General features: G+C 42.4%; 1 protein-coding gene across 6 annotated transcripts in view; it reads left to right on the top strand.

The window, feature by feature from the left end:
* Nucleotides 1–23,300, top strand: part of PRTFDC1 (phosphoribosyl transferase domain containing 1) — a 111,028-nt gene that overhangs the window by 66,692 nt on the left and 21,036 nt on the right. For all 6 annotated transcript variants that reach the window (XR_008510346.2, XM_054522096.2, XM_024253878.3 and 3 more), the window contains one exon: nucleotides 20,658–20,723. Coding sequence is in view for 5 of the 6 variants with exons in the window: in XM_054522096.2 (XP_054378071.1) it covers nucleotides 20,658–20,723 (66 nt within the window). In the remaining variant the exon portion in view is untranslated. The remainder of the gene's footprint in view (nucleotides 1–20,657; nucleotides 20,724–23,300) is intronic.

Genomic DNA, 23,300 nt, shown 5'->3' with positions numbered 1-23,300 from the left:
TTTTAAGAGAACTTAGAAACTCTTTCTCCTCATACTCCTCAGCCAAATACAAACTGGAGTGATAAAAATCAAACATTTTATGTGGCAGTTTTGAAAATCATTCATGTATCCTTAATATGTACCCATGCTTGCCAGTGGTACCAAAATTGGCTTTTAGGTCTTTAATGCCCCAGAAATAGGAATCTAAAATGCCAGTTTTCTACTGAAGAATACTGACTTTATTGCCACTTGCCTTGTGAAATACCCCAGTCTCTTTCTGCTTGTGGACCAGTGGATTTATCATACGCACAATTTGTTACTAAATTTGAATTGTTGAGTTAGGAGTGCTTGAGAAATATGTGACTGCAGACCAGGACTGTGTCACCTACTTGGCCTCGGTGTCATTTTCCCATAAGAATCATGAAAAGATTATTTTTTCTGTTTCTGTGAAGAATGTCACTTGTATACGAATGGTCAATAGGTACATGAAAAAATGCCCAATGTCACCAGTCTTCAGGGAAATGCAAATCAAAACCAGATGGGATACCACTTCACACCCACTAGAAGGGCTATTATGAAAAAGACAAAAAATAAATCACAAATGCTGATGAGGATGGAGAGAAGGGAGACCCTTATACACTGTTTTTGGGAATGTAGCATAGCTGCTATGGCGAACAGTATGGGGGTTCCTCAAAAAATTAAAAATAGAACTACTAGGTCAGTTGCAATGGCTCATGCCTGTAATCCCAACACTTTGGGAGGCCAAAGTGGGTGGATTGCTTGAGCCCAGGAGTTCAAGATCAGCCTGGGCAACATAATGAGATCCCGTTTCTTAAAAAAAAAAAAAAAAAAAAAATAGAACTACCATATGATCCAGCAATCCCACTACTGGGCATTTATCCAAAGGAAACAAAATCAGTATGTCAAAGGCATACCTGCTCTCCCATGTTTATTGCAGCATGACTCACTATAATAGCCAAACTAAGTGTGCATCAACAGATGAATGAAGATGATGTGGTAGATACACACTCAGCCATTAAAAATAATGAAATCTTGTCCTTTGTGACAACATAGACAAACCTGGAGGAGGTTATGTTAAGTGGCCTGAGAACTCTAGCAGGACAGTAAGCTGAGGCAATCATAGGACCCACCTTATTTATCTGTCTTGCAAGGATTTCTGTCCTTTATTGCTTGATGTCTAGTATCTTGAAACTGTTGTTTCATATATTTTGTCTCTTTTGTTGCTGTTAATGAGACAAGTTCTCACTCTGTTGCCCATGCTGGAATGCAGTGGCACGATTACAGCTCACTGCAGCCTCCTGGGCTCAAGCAATCCTCACACCTCAGCCTCCCGAGTAGCTGGGACAACAGCTAATTTTTTTTTTTTTTAAGAGACTGGGTTTCATGTTGCCTTGGCTGGTCTTGAAGTCCTGAGCTCAAGCCATCATCCTGCCTCAGCTCCCCAAAGTGTTGGGATTATGGACATGAGCCACTGCACCCAGCCTGAGCCTGTCTTTTTTATTTTTAAGGAAAGAGAATAAATCTGGTCTTTGTTACTCCATCTAGGCAAGAAGCAGAAGTCACAGAGGCTTATCCAAAGTATAATGACATTTTTAAACTACAGCAATAAAAGTCATTCCCTTCAAATCATTTAAAATTAAAAAACAAGGTTTTGTTATATTAGGAAACAGTTTTATAAACTGCATTAGGCTAAGGGTATATATCCTGTATATGTAAGGATATACACCCATACTCAGTGGAGTTTCATGATATATCATGAATTTTACAGCAAATGAAATTTACATGATCACAAGAATAAATCGATTCTGAATAAGTTACTGAAATTTCTAACACCAATTGTCATTTTCTGTGTAGCTTCAACCCTTGGCATAACTGGTCAGTAAATACAAAATTGGGTCCTTTTACGACTATGCCCGAAGTACATTGGATTTGGGTTTAACTCTCCCCACCTTCCTGAGAATTTCTCAGGGTTCCCAAATGGGTCCTCCCTTGCATCCACAAATGAGCCTGTCAGCTGCAGTTACCACGGAGCATCTGCCACCTCCTCCGCCAATCCCTGCTGCAGTTCCTGCTTTTCCTGGTTCTCCCTGAGAAGCCTCTTCTAGGATCCTTAGTGAAGCCTTTGCTGATGGCACCTTTTGAGGGAGTGCCCGTGTAAATGCCAAGGGCTGCCCAAAGCTTCCAGGCAGGGCTAGGTTTCTCACAGAGGCATGCGACCCTGAACAGTTCTGAATATAACCTGCTTCTGGCCTTTAACTCCTCCCAGGATCTTACAGTCTCTGATGAAAGCAGTTCAATCAATTTATGGGCAAAGGAGCCAGACAAGGAACAGAGTTCATACAGCCCTCCCTCCTGTTCCCTCTTCCCTGCCACCCTGACTCAAACTTCTCCTCCCTCCCTTACAAAACAGAAGCCCTCATGCTCATCAGCCAACCACCAGAAATATTTGATGGGGGCAGAGGGAGGGAAGAGTAGATGTTTTATGTGCTAGCAATATCTGAATGCAAAAATTGGACAACCCACGTGCCTTGTTCCATAGCCACTGGCCCTTGCTAGGCCATGTAGTGTGGATGTGCCTGACATTTGGAGCTCAGTGGTTACCCAGTATGTAGCCTCAGTGGAATGTCTCATTGAGGAGCTGTTCTTAGATCCTCCCACAAAAACCTAAGAGCAGAGGTCATCTTCCCCAGGTGATTTTGCATTGCTCATCAGCAGCCTAGACTATGGTACTCAATAGTAGCTTCTGATATCGAACCTCACATTTCTCATGCTCAAAGAAGGCACAACCTAAGTCAGACACAGCTGTGGTTGGCTTCCTTCTCCCACTCCTCTTCCAGGCTTCCGCCAACAAATTGGTACAGCAGAGTCTCATTTCCTTAGGGGTCCTGGAACTTCCTTTTCACTGTGATTACAAAAACATTTATTAGAGGATACATTTATTCCTCAGCACATTAATGGAGTCCAGATTCTGCTTGGATAATATGGACAGACAGATGTGCAGTGTTTTGTGCTACTCTTAGATGAGCAACGCTGTTTACACAGAATTTGCCCGAGACCACCCAACTCATCTCACATGTAGCCTCCAGCTTTCCAAGCCCTTAGCCTCCAGAGGAAAAGAAAAAATTTAATAACTCAGCACCCCACCCAGTTTTGAAGACATGACTTAATACTGAAGGAATTTGCAAGCCTGCACTGCCAATCAACATGCCTACATCAAATAAGCCATCTTTTCTTATTCTGAAAAATGGAAGGTGGTTCTAGAAACATTCTGCTCTCTGACTTTCTTCCACAGTGTTCGTGTCTCATTTGAGACCTGGAGAAGTCTGAACAAAGACCTTAAGCCTAAAAAGTAATAACAATGCATGAAACACTTGACATTTGCCCTTCAAATCTTCCACTTTCTATCTCACATCAATTGCCTTTTCCCCTTAGCTCTATATTATGCCTAATGATATTGTTAATAATTTTTTGCATAAAGTTTCTTACATTTTTCCTAGCATTTGCATATATCAGTAATTTGTTGGCTTCTTATGTAACTTTGAGAAGTGGGTAAGGTGGTGTCTTAGTCCGTACAGGCTGCTGTAACAAAATACCATAGACTGGGTGGCTTATAAACAACAGAGATTTCTTTCTCATGGTTCTGGAGTCTGGGAATTCCCAGATCAAGGCGCTGGCAGATTCAATGTGTGGTGAGGGCCCACTTTCAGATGAGATCGGGCGTGTTCTAGGTGGTATGGCCATAGACGAGGTCCCACTTTCATGTCCATAGATGGTGCCTTCTTGCCATGTCCTCACTTGGCGGAAGGGGCAAGCAAGCTCTTTGGGGTCTCTTTTCTAAAGGCACTAATCTCAATTCACGAGGGCTCAGCCTTCATGACCTAATCACCCCCCAAAGTCCCCACCTCCTAGTAGCATGGTGATTCTATTTCAACATCTGAATTTTGGGCAGGGTTGGGGAGAGGGGTAACAAACATTCAGACCATAACAGGCAGGTGGTAGCAGCATTTCCATTTTCCAGATGAAGTAAATGAGAAATCAAGTGAGTTTGCCACAGTGTCCCAGAAAGTAACTGGTTAAGTCAATTATTCCAGCTGATCATAATAATTTCTTTTTCCACATTGCACCTGGAAACCATTGCCTGCTTTTAAGTTTTGTTGTGTTGAGTTACGTAGAGATACCACCACATTATTGATGTATATTATATATTATGTTACTTTACGGCTTACCAAGACCTAAGGGTACATTGATGCCTTTTCTTTCTAAGCCCTATCTGAATTTGGTCAGTGATTTGTATAGAAAATGTGAACCCAGTAAATAACATTCTAGTGTTTTTCTATAAACACCAACAAATTTTAGCTACATGAATGACAGCTACTCATAGAATTAAAAGGCAGCAAAGCTTGGGAGAGTGGAAAAAGTATTGGAATAAAAGCTAAGACACACAGTGCCAGGTCTGGTTTTGTCCTTAATTCACTTCCATGTCCGCTCCCTTCCCTTTTACAGATAATACAAGAGGCAAATTCAATCCAATAGACATTTATCAAGGGCCTATTGGGTAAAGCACTTTACATATGACATTTAAATTAAACCTCACAACAACCCAAATGGGTAGGTGTCACTGTACTCATTTTCTAGAAGAGAAGACTAACATCAGGGAGCTTAAGACAGGGGCAGGGCAGGGTCTGAGCTGCTCCTTGAGCCCTACACCATGTTCCTTTCTATGTCCAAGGCCCTGTTCAGTGTTAAGGAACCTTGAAGGAGATAGGTGTAAAGTCCCTATCCTCGAGCTGCTTTCAAAACAGCAGAAGTGGGCCTGGTGCAGAGGCTCACACCTGTAGTCCCAGCATTTTGGGAGGCCAAGGCATGAGGACCACTTGAGCCCAGGAGTTTGTGACCAACCTGGACGACACAGCAAGGCCCTGTCTCTATAGAGATACAAAAATTAGTCAGTCCCAGTAACTCAGGAGGCTGAAGCAGGAAGATTGCTTGAGCCCGGGAGTTTGAGACCAGCCTAAGCAATATAGTGAGACCCTGTCTCTACAAAAACTACAAAAATTTAAAATTTAAAAAACACAGAAGTGAACAGATGCATATGCAGTGAACAAGGGGTAGCTGATATAACAAGGAAGTAACCAGTGCTGCCTGAACGGGTGCTACATGCAAAGGAAGTGGGTTGGCTGGAGAGATCACTTCTGGCCAACAGTTGTGGTGGGGTGAGGTTCAGGTGATAGTTTATAATGAAAGTGGAACTTAATTTGGATATCTAAGCATGATTATGATTTTGACAGGCAGAGATGTGACAGAGAGCCATGCTGGATAGAGGGTGTATTAGTCCGTTCTCATTCTGCTATAAGGACATACTGAGACTGGGTAATTCATAAAGGAAAGAGGTTTAATTGACTCACAGTTCTGCAGGGCTGGGGAGACCTCAGGAAACTTAGTCATGGCAGAAAGGGAAGCAAACACATCCTTCTTCATATGGTAGCAGCAAGGAGAAGTGCAGAGCGAAGGGAGGTGGGGGAAGCCCTTATAAAACCATCAGATCTCGTGAGAACTCACTATGATGAGAACAACATGGAGGTTGTTCTCCATGATAATTGAATCACCATGATTCTCCACCAGGTCCCTCCCGTGACACGTGGGGATTATGAGAACTACAGTTTAAGATGAGATTTGGGTGGGGACACAGCTAAACCCTATTAGAAGGAGTATTAACAAGATACAAAGATGTAAAATACAAAGATGGTAAAATGCAGGATACGCACTAGATTTAGCCCGCAAGTTGATGTGTGTGGCACATAGACCCTGGCTACTCAAAGGGTGGCCTGTGGACCTGCAGCACCCCCATCACCTGGGAGCTAGTTAGAAATGCATAAAAAATTAGCTGGGCATGGTGGCACACACCTGCAATCCCAGCTACTCTGGAGGCTGAGGCAGGAGGATCTCTTGAGCCCAGGAGTTCGAGGCTGCAGTGAGCTATGATAGCACCATTGCACCCCAGCTTGGGCAACATGAGACCCCGAGTGTAAGGGGGTAAAAAAAGAAAGAAATGCAGACTCTCAGGCCCCACCCCACACATACAGAATCACAATCTGCACAAGTGATCCACGCACAGTGGAACACACTGGAGTGCAGGTCATACTGAAAGGCAGATTGTGATCAGGCCAGTAGAGAAGCTGCCGAACCTGTTGGTCAGGTGGAGGCTTTGGAGCAAGATGGGGTCATGTGTTAAATCTCCAGCCTGGCTCCAGCAACATCACTTCCCAGCTGTGGGAACTTGGGCGAAGTTACTTAACCAAGTTACTTAAATTGGGGTGATAACAGTACCTGTTACTTGCCTCATAATATTTAAAATAGACTTTATTTTTTGGAGTAGTTTTAGCTTCACAGCAAAGCTGTCTGGGAGGTACAGGATTTCTCATATAGCCCCACATAGACTCCTCGCTTATCAACATCCCCTGCCAGAGTTGTACATTTGTTCCAATAAAACCTACATTAACACATCATTATCACCCAAAGTTCATAGTTTGCATTAGGGTTCACTCTTGGTGATGTATATTCTATGAGTTTAGATCTGTATGATGATATCAATCCACTGGAGTAGTATCATACAAGATAGTTTCACTGCCCTGAAAATCCTGTGTTTTTCCTCTTTCTCCCTGCCTCCTACCTAACCCCTGTTGACCACTGATCTTTTTACTGTCTCTGCAGTTTTGCCTTTTCTAGAATGTCATTTAGTTGAAATCTTACAGTGTGTGGCCTTTCAGAATGGCTTCTTTCACTTAGTAATATGCATTTAAGTTTTCTTCATGTCTTTTTATGGCTTGATAGCTCTTATTCTTATTTGCACTGAATAGTAATACATTGCATAGATGCATCATAGTTCATTCATCCATTCACCTACTGAAGGACCTCTGGGTTGCTTCCATAGTTTAGCAATTACAAATAAAGCTGCTGGCCAGGCGTGGTGGCTCATGCCTGTAATCCCAGCACTTGGGAAGCCGAGGCAGGCAGATCACTTGAGGTCAGGAGCTTGAGACCAGCCTGGCCAATGTGGTGAAACCTCATCTCTACTAAAAATAAAAAAATTAGCCTGGCATGATGCGCACACCTGTAATCCCAGCTACTCAGGAGGCTGAGGCAGGAGAATCACTTGAACCTGGGAGGCAGAGGTTACTGTGAGCCAAGGTCATGCCACTGCACTCCATCCTGGGCAACAGAGCAAGACTCCGCCTCAAAATAAATAAATAAATAAAGCTGCTAGAAACATCTAGGTAACTTTTTGCAGACATAAGTTTTCAACTCATTTGGATAAATATTAAGGAGTGTGATTGCTGGATCTTACCTCATAGGACTGTGTTAGGATTCATGTAAGTAATGTGCTTACAAATGTGCCAGGCACTTGGTAAATTTAAATGCTCAGTAAATAATTCTGAGAGTCAGGCTTGCCCCTAACATTTACAGGTCCCAGGACAAGAATACAAAGGCAGACCCACATACCCTTTGCCGAAATAGTTAAGGTTTTGAAACTTGATAGCTTTGTTCATGGCCAAGCTCAGGTTTTCACTCGACCTGGAGATTGACTAAAGGAGCCAGGCTCATCCCTATAGGCTGCAAGCCTGGGCAGACCATGGTATTTACTGGGCAAGGCTGGGCATGAGCTGAAGACAGGGCTCCCAGGTGGGGACAGGACCCTCCTGCACCCTGGATGGGACTGACCCAGGAAGCTCTTAATAGCGCTGGGAATCCTGGGTCCTTCTCCTCCATGTCCCTCTTTTCCAACTCAGATGCCTCCAAGACTATACCTTCTGAGCCAAGGGGCTGAAGGGAGCGTCATTATCTGGGGAGGCTGTCCTGCTGAGACCCCTACCCTGGGTGATTTAGGGTGGCCAATATCCCCTTCTCTTTGCCTGTTTCCCCAGGTAGGCTATTCTTTTCTCCACCACTGCCCCTAACTCTACCCTGCAAAGAGGAGGGGAGGCCTACTTCAGCATACATGTCGTCTTGAATAATTCCATTAGCTCAATCTGTTACAGAACTTTCTAAAGAAAATTTTCTTTATAAAACCAAAAAGAAAAACAGCAACAATAAATGTCTTTGTGTTTTGGTATTTGTGATATGCAGGGCTCCTCTTGCCTGGCTCTGCGGGTGGCTCTGCCCATTGTTATGACAAAACCAGACTTTTGCAGGCATGGGAATCTTCAGAAATATTTTGAGCTGAGAAGTGACATACAGAGCTCAACTTTTTGGGCCCAAATACGGTTAGCATGGAAATGAAGATAGATTCAGTCAAATGCTGGAAGGTGGGTGAGTGTTCTAGAAGTTTCCATGGCTCCGTGGCACAGAATCTGCTGCCACTTCTCTCCCTGGGCCCTTCCTCAACATTATGTCGTCCTCCTGGCAATCTTAAAACAGTTTCATGAGAGCTAGTTTAAGATGTTGTTACTTTTGAACAATCATTTTCATTTAATTATTTAAGTGATAATTCTAAATCTTCCTTTTTTCTTTTTTTTAATAATTGTGTGGAGAAAATGGTCTCTTGGCCGGGCACTGTGGCTCACACCTGTAATCCCAGCACTTTGGGACGCCGAGGCAGGTGGATCACCTGAGGTCAGGAGTTCTAAACCAGCCTAGCCAATATGGCAAAACCCCGTCTCTACTAAAATATAAAAATATACAAAAATTAGCCAGGCATGGTGGCGCATGCCTGTAGTCCCAGCTACTCGGGAGGCTGAGGCAAGAGAATCGCTTGAACCCAGATGATGAAGGTTGCAGTGAGCCAAGATCGCGCCACTGCACTCCAGCCTGGGCAACAGAGCGAGATTCTGTCTAAAAAAAAAAAAGAAATGATCACTGCTAGGATATCATCAACTACATTTTAAAACATAAACTTTGCTGGAGTCTTTGGGGTCATTCAGATGTGTCAAGAGGCTCCGCGTGTTTGTCCTTCTGCCTCACGATTTAAAAACATAATTTAAATCAAAACAAGAAGTCCATACCAAGGTTCAAAACAGAAGGATATCCTGCTTCAAGGTTTCAAACAAAGTTCATGTAAAGCAATGCGGCTGAATCTGTTTTTAAACTGAGTTTCCTCTTTTCCTGGGGTCATCTATAACTAAACTGAAATAAAGATCCATTCCCTCCTCTCCTCCCCTTTTTCCTTTTTCGTAGTGGCCTTTCTTTCTTCCCACTAGACTGTAGCTTCTCCACATCATTGTGTCCCTCCTTCTAACCCATCCTCCCTTTATTTCTCATAAAGAAAAGCGCCTTTCTCTGTGCAGTGGGGATTACGCTTAGCTAACCAGGACCCCTCTTGGAAACTGGGTGGAGTAGAATACCAATCACAATACAGTGATTAATCATTGTCATTAAACAGAAAGCCATTTTGTCTTAGAAGAAAGTCACATCATGTTTGGAGAGTTAGGCACACCAAAGTGAGGAAATGCAAGATGAATGTGTACTTTCAAATGAACTAAATTGTACAGGTGAACATATATATATAATATTTATATTATATTATATTATTTATAATTAGAATACATTTATATTTATATTCTATATGTTTATATATAAATATTGGTTATATAAATTATGTATATATGTTTATATATAAACATATTTGTATATATGTAATTACATATATATAGATAAAATTTTTTTCCTGGCTAAAATTGCTAGTTTCACATGAAAACTGTATCCTTTACTCATTATCCAATGAACTACTGGTATTAAAATATCAAGAATTCATATTTTTATATTTTCAATGTTCAGAATTCACGTGGCTTTTTGCATTTAGGGTTTTTTTTACTTTTTTTATTTTTTTTTAACATTTTGAGGATGTTGGGCGTGGTGGCACACGCCTATAGTCCCAGCTACTTGGGAGGCTGAGGTGGGAGGATCACTTGAGCCCAGGAGTCTGAGACCAGCCTGGGAAACATAGTGAGACCCCCATCTCTAAAAAAAAAATAAAAATAAAAAGTATATATTAAACAGGCTTTTCAGGAACTGAGATAATAAAATAATAGTAATAAGGATAAAGACATGTAGTTTGGGTGGGAATCACTCAGACATAACAGGAAGTGTTGCTTGCCAACATTTTGTGGCTAAAGTGGGTGGGGAAGAAGCATTAAAAATACAGCTAACATGCACGCTTACAAGCTTCAGTCTGGCTCAACAAACGCTGAATGCTACAACGTGCCAGCCACTGGGGGTACAATTAGGATGAAAGTCGGCTGCTGTGCTGAAAGAGTTTTCATTCCATCGGCAATTGCTACATTCACAGAAAATTTCAGTCGGATGTGCTTTGTTGACATCCAGATATGCATAGTGTGATTGAGGCACCCATGCAGAGGAAGCCAGGGGGAGTCCAGGAAAACTTCCTAGAAGAGATGATGCCTGAGTCTTTCTCTTTTTCTTTTCTTTTCTTTTTTTTTTTTTTTTTTTTTTGAGACAGATCTGCTCTGTCACCCAGGCTGGAGTGAAGTGGCAAGATCTCAACTCACTGCAACCTCTGCCTCCCGGATTCAAGTGATTCTCCTGCCTCACCCTCCCTAATAGCTGGGATTACAGGCACGTGCCACCACACCTGGTTAATTTTTGTATTTTTAGTAGACACAGGGTTTTACCATGTTGGCCAGGCTGGTCTCGAACTCCCGACCTCTGGTGATCCACCTGCCTCAGCCTCCCAAAGCTCTGGGATTACAGACGTGAGCCACCATGCCCCGCAAACTGAGCCTTGAAGAAAGAATAAGAATTACCCACTTGAAGAGAGATGGAAAGGTGTGGTATGAGCTATGCCCAGCCAAGACCAAGAACCAAATTGCATTTCCTGTACCCAGAACTCCAGGACCCTCAGTGCAAAACGGTGGTCGGTGTTCATTGGCCATGGTGAGAGGGGTTGCAAGGAATTGGTAATTAACAATGTTTATCAAAATTTGTGGAATATTGACTTTTCCTGTAAACTAGAGTGATCATTGAGGTTCTTTTGTTTACAAGTAGTGAATTCTTTTTTAAATTCCCACAAGCTAAAATGGTGGATTTATAGAAAGGAGTTGACCTGATCCCCAAGATAAAAATGCAGCCAGACCTGGAAAAATATCAGGAACTCCATGCTCATGTTCTACCACAGATCTTCTACCTCCATCCTGCAAAGCAGTTTCAGGATCACTCCATGCCCTGCTTACTGTAAACAGCTTCCTAGAAAAACCATGAGTCCAGGGAGAGCCAATAAGTACAAACGTGGGTCAGAGCATGATCTCCAGGTGACCACTGTCCATTGAGAAAAAAAGGATGAAAACAGCAAAGTGGGACCAGGTGTTTTGGAAGGCCAAGGCGAGAGGATCACCTGAGGCCAGGAATTCAAGACCAGCCTGGTCAACAGAGTAAGACCCCATCACTAAAAATAAAAATAAAAAAAATCAGCTGGGTGTGGTGGTGCACATCTGTAGTCCCAGCTACTTGGGGAGCTGAAGTGGGAGATCGCTTGAGCCCAGGAGTTTGAGGTTGCAGTAAGCTATGATTGCACCACTGCTTTCCCACGTGGATGACAGAGTCAGGCTCTGAGAAAGAAAGAAAGAAAAAGGAAAGAAAGAAAGAAGAAAGAAAGAAAGAAAGGAAGAAAGGAGGGAGGGAGGGAGGGAGGGAAGAAAGAAAGAAAGAAAGAAGGAAAGGAGGGAGGGAGGAGGGAGGACGGAAAGAAAGAAAGAGAAAGAAGGAAAGAAAGAAAGGAAAGAGAGAAAGAGAGAAAGAAAGGAGGGAGGGAGGGACAGAGAGAAAGAAAGGAAAGAAAGAAAGAAAGAAGAAGGTAGGAAAGAAAGAAAAGGGGAAAGAAAGAGGGAAGAAAGAAAGAGGGAAAGAGAGAGAAAGAAAGAAAAGAAAGAGAGGGAAAGAAAGAAAAGAAAGAGGGAAAGAAAGAAAGAAAGAGAGAGAGAAAGACATAAAGTGGAATGATGGAAATTTTGCCCACGCAATGGCTCAGTGTAAACATCAGACACTGCAGCATGGGAACTGGGGGTTCACTGAGAAACCCCAAAGGAACACACAGATGAGTGCATTTCCAAGGTGATAGCCAATCAATAGATTGGCACCAGAGGGACAGCAGCCCTTCTTAACCATATGCCTCATGGGGTCAGTCCACCTCAGTAAACCCTAACCACAGAGCACATGGCTTACATGTATGTGTTATCTGCTGTGTGAATGAACAAAGAATAAATCACAAAACCAATGTCAGGAGACTCACACAGATGTGTATCTTTCTTAAGATTAAAGGCAAGACTAAAGACATGGTGAAACCCCATCTCTACTAAAAATACAACAACAACAAAAAATTTAGCCGGGCCTGGTAGCCTGTAATCCCAGCTACTTGGGAGGCTAAGGCAGGAGAATCACTTGAGCCCAGGAGGCAGAGGTTGCAGTGAGCTGAGTTCACGCCACTGCACTCCAGCCTGGTCAACAGTGCAAGACTCTGTCTCAAAAAAGAAAAAAGAAAAAGAAAAAAAAAATACTAAAGGCAGATGTCAAGAAAACAGAGCATACTTTATGTACTATTTATTATAAAATGCCAGGCACTTTTCTAAGTGCTTAATACGTACTAATTCATTTAATCCTCCCTATGCTCCTATGAAGTAGGAACTCTGAATATACTCTTTTTATTCATAGGGAAACTGAAGCGCTGAAAGGTTAGGTAACTTCCTCAAAGTCAGTGCACAAAAAGTGGAGCTGTGGCCAGAACCCAGGCAGCCTGGTCCCTGAATTCCTGAGACGCCAGCTGCCTATTCGCTTGGTCTCCACATTCTCCCTTCTCCCGACTCACCCCACAGAGATTGCAAGCATGAGTTTCTCCACAAAAACAATCTAAGCACCAAATGGGTATTTAAATGAACAGGAAACTGAAAAGAAGGTAAGTTGATTTCAAGGAATAAAAACATTAACACGATATTAGGTTGGTGCAAAAGTAATTGCAGTCCTTGCCATTTGAAAAAAGGCAAAAACTACAGTTACTTTTGCACCCACCTAATAGTTTTCAAACTTTTGGGTTTTTTGATAGCAGAACATTTCCTCCCCAGTGTCTTCTTTAGAATTCAGTAAATACAGCCAGGCACGGTGGCTCATTCTTGTAATCCCAACACTTTGGGAGGCCAAGGCAGGCGGATCATCTGAGGTCAGAAGTTCCAGACCAGCCTAGCCGACATGGTGAAACCCTATCTCTCTACTAAAAATACAAAAATCAGCCAGGCATGGTGGCATGCGCCTGTAATCCCAGTTACTTGGGAGGCTGAGGCAGGAGAATTGCTTGATCCCGGAAGGCAGAGGTTGCAGTGAGCCAAGGTTGCACCACTGCACTGCAGCCTGGGTAACAAGAGCGAAACCCTATCTCAAAAAAGAAAAAAAAATTCAATAAATACAACAGAGACGGGTAGAACAGCTCTGGTGGAAGCAAGGGACAGTGCTAGAGCTTCACTGACTCTGGCTCTGCATCAACTTCCACTTTGGCTCCCTGCAGCTTAAAAGACTGAGGGACTCAATTACAAGTTACATCTCACATCAACCACTGATTGGAAAACGAATACTGGAATCAATTCACCTGTCCTTATTATCTGAGCTGGTATCAAATGCTCAGAGTTTTGAAAAAAATCAATTCGAGCCATTTGCAACATTTTAATTAGGAGTTCTCCAGCTTGATCATTAAATCATCTTATAATGAAATGTTTCTGACTCTGTTTTGCATCTCTGTCCATTTGATAGAGTATCAGCGACCTCTCTGAGCACAGGAGAATAGCTGAGAGGAAGGATTAGGATGAAAAAAGGGGAAAAGCAAAGTTAAGGCCTCTGTGGGGGTGGAGAATATTGAGAGCCTTTGTGTAGAGATTTTGAAGCAAGTTGCGCTCTGACTCTTGAAATGAATGGCTTACAGGATGGTTCTCTTGTTTATTTGTTTTCTTTACTTTTCCTCTTCTGGTTCCTCAAAAGGACAGGATATTTAGGATATTTATTCTTCCTCAGTTTGTTTTTTTCCTGAACGTTCTCAAAGCAGTCCAAATTGTCTGTTTGGTGAGGAATCGTCTCCCCTGCTGCGCTATCTGGCATGCTCTATGGAGTACCTAGAGACCAGGTCACCTAATATTTCCAAAATAGTTTTTCCAAAGATGCGTGACTAAAGGTCAGAGGTTTCCTTTTGTATTTAAGTAAATCCACACATCCTCTGCCACCAGCATTCCTATGGAGAAGTTGATTTCTCCTGTCCATTTCAACTTATGCCTCTGACTTCACTGATGCAGCCAGATCCTGCACCCCTTGGTGTTCCTCTCCAGGGAGGACCTACTATGTGCTTCTTTCCTCCAGGAATACTGGGGAGGGCCAGGTGCTACACAAGAATGTTGTGCAGTCAGGCGAATCTAGGATTGAACTGGGCTCGTTCGCTTACCAGCAGCACCTCTTTGGGAAAGTTTCTATCTTTTTTTTTTAGACAGAGTCTTGCTCTGTCGCCCAGGCTGGGGTGCAGTGGTGCAATCTTGGCTCACCACAACCTCCACCTCCCAGGTTCAAGCGATTCTCCCACCTCAGCCTCCTGAGTAGCTGGAATTGCAGGCACGTGCCACCACGCCAGGCTACTTTTTGTATTTTTAGTAGAGATGGGGTTTCACCATGTTGGCCAGGCTGGTCTTAACCTCAAGTGATCCACCCGCCTCGGCCTCCCGAAGTGCTGGGATTACAGGCGTGAACCACCACACCCAGCCCTCTTTGGGAAAGTTTCTTAAACTCTTATTGTCTCTGTTTCTTCATTTGCAAATTGGAGATTAAATAATACCTATTCTGGCCAGGCACAGTGGCTCACGCGTGTAATCCCAGCACTTTGGGAGGCTGAGGCAGGCAGATTGCTTGAGGCCAGGAGTTCAAGACCAGCCTGACCAACATGGCGAAACGCCGTCTCTACTAAAAATACAAAAATTAGCCCGTCATGGTGGCGCACACCTGCAATCCCAGCTACTCAGGAGGGTGAAGTGGGAGAATCGCTTGAATTGGGGAGATGGAGGTTGCAGTGAGCCAAGATTGTACCACTGCACTCCAGCCTGTGCAACAGAGCAAGACTCTGTCTCAAAAATAAAATAAAACAAATGAAACTATTTCTGAGCTCTACTGAACATTAGTGAAACAGCTAAATCCATTTATATACAGAATCTTCTAGTGCATAGAAAAACCAACTTATTACATGAAGCTAGCATAACTTTGCTTTAAAAATACACAAAGGTAGCAAAAGAAAATAAAACAATGGACCAATCTGACTTATAATATTTTATTTGGGATTGTTCATCTATCTTCAAACCAGTGACGTTCATTAAAAACACACAAACGTCAATCCAAGAAATATAGGATGATTTTGAACCATTAGAAAAATATGGTTAGGCCTGGCGGGATGGCTCACGGCCATAATCCCAGCGATTGCAAGGCTAAGTCAAGAGGATCACTGTAGCCCAGTTGTTTGAGACCAGCTTGACCAAAATAGTGAGACCCAATCTCTACTGAAAAAAAATAATTAGCCGGGCATGGTGGTATGTGCCTGATCAAGGAAGAATACTGACTCAGCCGAATAGAGAAAATGAACATCAAAATGCTGGTGGAGGGGACTATCAATAAGAAGTAGGGGGGTCGTGCCACAAATTCCTGGAAGGCTCAGGAGTAGGTTTTTAGAAGGTGAAGTAAGGAGGGAATGGAATGAAAACAACAAGGTTGGTTGAAAGCCTTTGAATGGAGAAGCTGAACCTCTAAGTTTCCTTCACCATCCCAGTGGGAAATAAAAGGCTTATTTTTCTGGAGTGTTTAAACCAGGGGAGCTCTAGACTCCAGTGGAGGACTGAGGAGTAGCCATTTCCTCAGGGGCTGAGTCGAGGAGCGGGGGATTGGGGGAAAGAAGCAAAAGAAATTGGGAGACTGAGGTGGGAGGATTGCTTGGGCCAGGAGTTGGAGACCAGCCTGGGCAATACAGTGAGACTTCATCTCCATAAATAATAAAATAAATAATAATAATTTTTTTTTTGAGATGGAGGCTCGCTCTGTCGCCCAGGCTGGAGTACAGTGACGTGACCTCGGCTCACTGCAACCTCCACCTTCCAGGTCCAAGAGATTCTCCTGCCTCAGCCTCCCAAGTAGCTGGGACTATAGGTGTGCACCACCATACCTGGCTAATTTTTGTATTTTTAGTAGACATGGGATTTCACCATATTGGTCAGGCTGGTCTTGAACTCCTGACCTCGTGATCCGCCTGCCTTGGCCTCTCAAAGGGCTGGGATTACAGGTGTCAGCCACTGCCCTTGGCCATAAAATTTTTTAAAAAGAAATTAATCCTGTCTAGCATTTACTGAATGCTAACCATGTGCCAGGTTCTGTTCTAAATGTTCCACATGCATTAATTCAGTTGATCTTTGTACAGCCTACCAGACAGGAAAAAAATGTACAAAAGTAACCAAGACAGTTTTGGGTTTGTTGGGTTTTTTGTTTTGTTTTGTTTTGTTTTGTTTTGTTTTGGTAGAAATGTTGGTTTCACTATGTTGCCCAGGCTGGTCTCAAACTCCTGGGCTCAAGCAATCCTCCTGCCTTAGCCTCCCAAAGTGCCCGCCTCTGCAGGCATGAGCCACCACCCTCAGCCTCAAGGCAATTTTTAAAAAGAACTGAAAAGTGGACTTGCCCTATCAAATATTAAAACATACTAAAAAGCTCTGATAAGTCCATGCATGGTGGCTCACACCTATAATCCTAGCACTTTGGGAGGCCAAGGCAGGAGGATTGCTGGCAGCCAGGAGTTCGAGGGTGCAATGAGCTGTGATTACATCACTGCACTCCAGCCTGGGTGACAGAACAAGACCCAGCCTCTTAAAAAAAAAAAAACTATGAGAATTATAACAATATGATTTGGGTGTTGGAAATAGATAAGTTAGATTAATTAATTGGACATGTTAGATTAATTAATGTTGAAGTAGACATGTTAGATTAGAAAATTATAGAAACTGACCCTTACATATGAGAATGAAAGATAAGATCAAAATGATGTTTCAAACCAGTAGGGAAAAATAATAATTCCGTAAGTTATATTGGAACAATTGACAATATACCCACTTGGAAGATATAAATTCCAGATGAATTAAGGGCAAATCTAATATTAAAAACATGTATATACATGAAAGGACTGAGAACATTATGCTGAGTGAAATAAGCCAGGCACAGAGTGATAAATACCATATAATTGCATTTATATGTGTAATATAAAAAAGTTGAACTCATAGAAGTAGAGAATAGAACGGTGCTTACCAGAGGCTGGGGGCAGCAGGGAAGAATGGGGAAAAGGGAGAGGTTGGTCAGTGGGTGCAAAGTTACAGGCAGATAGGAGGAATAAGTTCTGGTGTTCTATTGCACAGTACAAAGACTACAATTAATAATAATGTGTATGTCAAAACAGCTAAAAGAGAATTTAAATGTTCTCAACACAAGAAATGATAAATATCTGAAGTGATGGATATGCTAATTAGCCTTATCTGATCATTCCATAATGTAGAAACGTATCGTAACATCACATTGTACCTCATAAATATTGTATTAGTCCATTCTCATGTTGCTAATAACAACACATACCCGAGACTGGGTAATTTATAGAGGAAAGAGGCTTAATTGATTCACAGTTCCACAGGGCTAGGAAAGCCTCAGGAAACCTACAATCATGGTGGAAGGGGAAACAAACATGCCCTTCTTCACATGATGACAGGAAGGAGAAGTGCAGAACGAAGCGGGGGGAAAAGCCCCTTAATGAAACCATCAGATCTCGTGAGAACTCACTCATTATCATGAGACCAGCATGAAGGTAACTGCTGTCATGATTCATTTACCTCCCAGTGGGTCCCTCCCCATGACACATGGGAATTATGAGAACTACAGTTCAAGATGAGATTTGGTGGGGACACAGCCTAACCATATGAAATATATACAGTAATTGTTGGTCAATTAAAAATTTTTTAAAAACATGTTTGTACACTTGGAAGGAGTAAGACTTTCTTAAGTAACACTTGCTTGGTAACATACTCTATGACTTTTAGCACATTATTTAGTTATCTGATGTTTTTTGGTTTTCGGTTTTAATCAGTAGAATGAAGATGAAAATAGTAGAATTACTGTGAAATTTACTCTGATCTGACAGACTATAAATCTCACTGGTTACATTAAACTTTGTGGTTTAGTAGTTGTATTCAATTCTGTATAACCGAGTCCCTGGAAGTACTGAAATTTTAATTTTCCTGCTGCTATTAACAACATATTTAAGTCTAATGTGCAGAAATTCTTCCTATGTTAATTCCTGTATTTCAGCATCTCTAGCAGTGACAAGAAAATTTTCTCCTTTGACATTTTTGACAAGTCCTTAACCACTTTCATGACTACTTGTGAATATCTGATGATATATGAACAAAAACAGCAAAACATCTGTAAATTCTGAATATCCTTTGATTTTTCTCCTTTTGACATCAATTCCCATGAGGAGAAAATCACTGGTTTTATCTAACTTAGTGGACCATTTCAGGATGAGCTAGTGTGTGAAGCCTCTCTCCTTGTCTGCCTGTGCTCCCTCCAACCATCCATGGTAACGAGTGAATGCTTTACCAAGCAGAAGTAAAAATATTTGGCCAGGCATAGTGGTATGCACCTGTAGTCCCAGCTACTTGAGAGGTTGAGGCAGGAGGATCGCTTGAGCCCAGGAGTTTGAGGCAGCAGTGAACTATGATTGCACCACTGCTCTCTAGCCTAGGTGACAGACTGAGACCATGTCTCTTAAAAAAAAAAAAAGGTAAAAAATTATAAGGTCTTTTTTTTTCGTTTGAGCAGCAAGGTAAAAAGACAAACGGTGTTTCATTGTCAAAACTGTCCTACTGGTGGTTTGGCTGTTTTTTCCCTTCCCAGATGACCAACTCCATAACAAAGTAACTGTACCTCTAGATAGAGACTCAGTTACAAGTGAGAGAATCCAATTCAGACCAGCCCAAGAAAATTCCTAAGGGAATTGGCTTGAGGAGCTGGGAAGTCTGAGATTGGATATAGCTTCAGGCCCAGCTGGTTGGCCTGCACTGCGAAGGCCTGGCCCTACCTGAACCACGCGGAATGGACTCCCCCCCAGGAAGAGGGAGGGCCTCTTTAGGAGGAAAGGTGCTGAGCTAGCAAAAGTGACAGCTGTCCACAGCAGTAACTAAAGACGTTTCCTGGTTCAGCATGTAGCACATATGGTGCCTATATTGTCTTTTTCTCCCCAAGGTTATTGTTAGAATCAAGGGATTGCAACATCACAGCATTCTTGCTTGGTCATGAAGCAGACTGCCTGAATATATCGGCTTTGGTTCCTTTAATGTGGGTCGTAATGAGGCTGGGAGACAAGTGGCTGGTTCTGTTTCTTGTTTTGCCTCTGTGTCATTCTATTATGATGGTCACTATGTAACAATCCACTTTGTTTGTTTGTTTGTTTTGTGAGGTTTCATTAGGACGGGATAATATACCATACATAAACATGATGAAAGTAAATGATCATAAACTCTAACAGGATTTGAATGAAAAGTCTTCTAAATATGGCTCTGAGGCCAGGCATGGTGGCACCTCTCTGTAATCCCAGCACTTTGGGAGGCCAAGACAGGAGAATCACTTGGGCTCGGGAGTTCAAGACCAGCCTGGATGACATAGCAAGACCTTTTCTCTACTAAAAATAAAAATAAATTAAGAAAAAAAATTAGCCAGGCACTGTGGTATGTGCCTGTCTGTAGTCTCAGCTACTTGGGAAGCCGAGAGGGGAGGATTGCTTGAGGCTGGGAGATTGAGGCTGCAATGAGCTATGATCAGGCCACTGCACTCCAGCCTGGGCAAAAGTGAGACTCTGTCTCAAAAAAAAAAAAAAAAATATATATATATATATATATACACACACACACACATATGTGCATATATATTTGTATATATATTTTGTGTATATATATATTTTGTATATTATATGTATTTTGTGTATACATATATATACACACACATATATAGTTCTGAGTGTCATATTCTTAAGACTGCAGAAATTGGCTGAGGCCTCATCATTCATGTCAGAAGGTCTAAGTACAATACTTCTTGATTCATGGCCTGTTAAAATTGCCCTGGATGTCAGATGAGGGGCTGGATCTCCAATGGTAGGGAGTAGCGGAGGCCTCCAGTCTCTCAGGGAACCAGAATCTGACTGTTCTCCACTGCAGATCTTTAATCAGGGCTTGGTGGCAAAGCTGACACATAACTCGGTCCACCCCTAGGTAAGCAAAGCACAGAAGCATGACTGTCTTCTCCAATTTTCTCTGCTCCAGGATAGGCTCAGACACCTTCCAGAGTGTTTTGCTTCATATTAGATTTGTCTGTCCTCTCTCCTCTCTCCCATTCCCCCTGCACACCCAGCCTCTCCCCGCCAGCCATTAGAAAGCTTTGTCTCAAGGGCAGTAGCAGGAGTGTGGCTCTTGGTAACCACAGGCAACCATGAATCCCTATTAGCTATTTGTGCTATATTTGTAAGGCACATTCTGGCCACTAACTGGGTAGACAGGAAAATGTGCTTTAAAGGTTTTCTTGTGCAGTAAAATTGTCTCCCTTTTTTTACTTCTTTTTTGCAGAATGACCAGTCCATGGGTGAGATGCAGATAATCGGAGGCGATGATCTTTCAACGCTGGCTGGAAAGGTTTGTTCATGTAACTGTGCTCAGACCGCATTGATGTCTGGGGGCATCGGTGACCTGCATTTCAGGTCAGCACTCACAGGACATTTCAGACACGCTCCCGGGTTTTCCAATTCATACAAATGGCTGCGTGAATCATTTTAATGATCTCCCCTTTCTAAAACATTCTTTTTAGAATGCTTCCAAGACACCATGCAGACCAAATCTTTCTTCTCCAAGCTTCCTTCCAATCTTATTTCAGACAGCAAAAACCCTTTGCCCACCTTGTTCTAATCCTTTTCTACTCATCTTTCCAGGCACCTTCTGAAAAGGAAGCTTTCCCTTTATTTATTCGTCTGCCTTTTTTTTCTTTTTTCATCCATCCTCCGCACCTAGGCACGTCAGTAAGACATTTACACAGGTTCATTGACATGTACAAAATCTGGGAAGGGAAGAGAAAAGGAACTCTTAAGAGTGCGTTTTCAGCACTTTGCCTTTTTTTCTATTAAAAACAATGTAAACTATTAGATAATAGGAAGAACACCTCCGGTTTTAACTTGGAGTTCCAAATATGCCAGTGCTTAATAATTAAGTGAAAAGACTGTTTAGATTCTAACATAAATACATAAACTGGAAAGAAGAGTTGTTTCCTAACGAAGATGATGTTGGTGGAATGTTACTTGAAATGCACATTTGCTGTGAATAAAAGCAATCCGGAATTTGTTTTTGTTCAGCCGTACTGACCTAGCTTGTATTCCTTATCCCTGAACAGCTTGGCTTTCTAAGTTAAATGGATTAGTCTATTACACAAGCTTAATCTCTCATACTTGTGGTTGTTATTGTTATGCAATGCCCGGGTAGGGAAAAAAATAGCAGCCACATTTAATAAAAATATGTGTAATAATCATAGGATGGCTATAGAGCCACAAGGACTTTTTTTTTTTTTTTTTTTTTTTTTTTTTTAGGCAGAGTCTTGCTCTGTCCCCAGGTTGGAGTGCAGTGGCATGATCTCAGCTCACTGCAACCTCCACCTCCTGGTTTCAAATGATTCCCCTGCCTCAGCCTCCCAAGTAGCTGGGATTACAGGCACCTGCCACCATGCCCGGGTAATTTTTGTATTTTTAGTAGAGACGGGGTTTCACCATGTTGGCCAGGCTGGTCTCAAACTCCTGACCTCAAGTGATCCACCTGCTTCCGCTGCCCAAAGTGGAGCCACAAGGACTCTGACTACAAAACAGTGTACTTCCCTCTACTCTGAAGACAGCATAATAGATCTATGTGTTAAATGGCTATCTAGCAGTAAATTGTGTTCCATAAAAACAGGAATTAACTTGTTGCTGTTAATGCATCACTAAGCCACCATTTGATGTTACTGTTACATTGGTGCATAAAACAACATCCTAGAAAGCTAAAATACTCAAAGTAATTTCCAGAAATTCATAAGTTTTAATGACCCTGGAGTGGTCTTTAGCTAATACGTCATTTTAGCATTTTATTGTAGGACACTGCCTTACAGGTTTATTACACAAAAGAAATAGTTTACCTTGTGCTTTTGCTATGCAAAGTGACAACTCTAAAATTCCCAAATGAATGCCAAGAAGAAATTTGCACATAGACGGCTGGGCATGGTGGCTCATGCCTGCAATCCCAGCACTTTCAGAGGCTGAAGTGGGCAGATCATTTGAGGTCAGGAGTTCGAGACCTGCCAGGCCAACATAGCAAAACCCTGTTTCTACTAAAAATACGAAAATTAGCCAGGCATGGTGGTACACACCTGTAATCCCAGCTACTTGGGAGGCTGAGGAGGAGGATCACTTAAGCCCAAGAGTTAAGGCTGCAGTGAACTATGATGGCACCAGTGCACTCCAGCCTGGGCGACAGAACAAGACTCTGTCCCTTAAAAAAAGATAATAATAATCTGTATATCCATACCTTGTTTCCACTAGAGCCCTTTCCACAAGTTGCAATGTTTACCTTAGGGCTTATTTTTTATTTGCCTCTCTCCCCAACCAGGAAGTCAGCTTGAAGTGGGCAGAGACCATACCTGGTCCATAACAAATTGGAATAAATATTTGGTGACTGAACAAGTGGATGGTCCTCTTATATAGAAATTAGAAAGAAGTCTTCGATTAATTTGGGGGAAGAGAGGACAGGGCAGAAGGAAATGGTAAATAAGCCCACCTGGTCACACCCAAGGACTCACCCACCAGCTGGTTAATTGAGAGGTGGAGAGGAAGGTGCTGAGTGAGGTAGGAGCACCCTCTTTGTTGAGGCAGAAGGGCTTCCTCACAGGAGATTCAAGGGGGACTGAGGAAGTGAATGCAACACAGCTGAGGTGGAATAGTGAAAAAAATTTCACTTAGCTTTTAAAATTTCCTTTTCCTTAAAAAAGATAAAGGCCTTCCAATATGCCTTGGCATAACACCAAATAACCATCAGAAGTAGCCAGAGCCCAGTTTGAACATCACAGCTGTAAATGTTTTAGAAGCTATTGCTGGTGTGAGTCAACGGATCATGTAGGAAGAGGCAATGTATTGTTTGTGGAGTTTTTCAGCTGTAGGGGAACTATTAAAATCCAGTTGTTTCCATTCGATAGGTAAT

The sequence above is a fragment of the Pongo abelii genome, chromosome 8 (assembly GCF_028885655.2).
Source record: "Pongo abelii isolate AG06213 chromosome 8, NHGRI_mPonAbe1-v2.0_pri, whole genome shotgun sequence".
NCBI classification, from domain to species: Eukaryota; Metazoa; Chordata; class Mammalia; order Primates; family Hominidae; genus Pongo; species Pongo abelii.
This window is presented reverse-complemented; position numbering and strand designations above follow the sequence as displayed.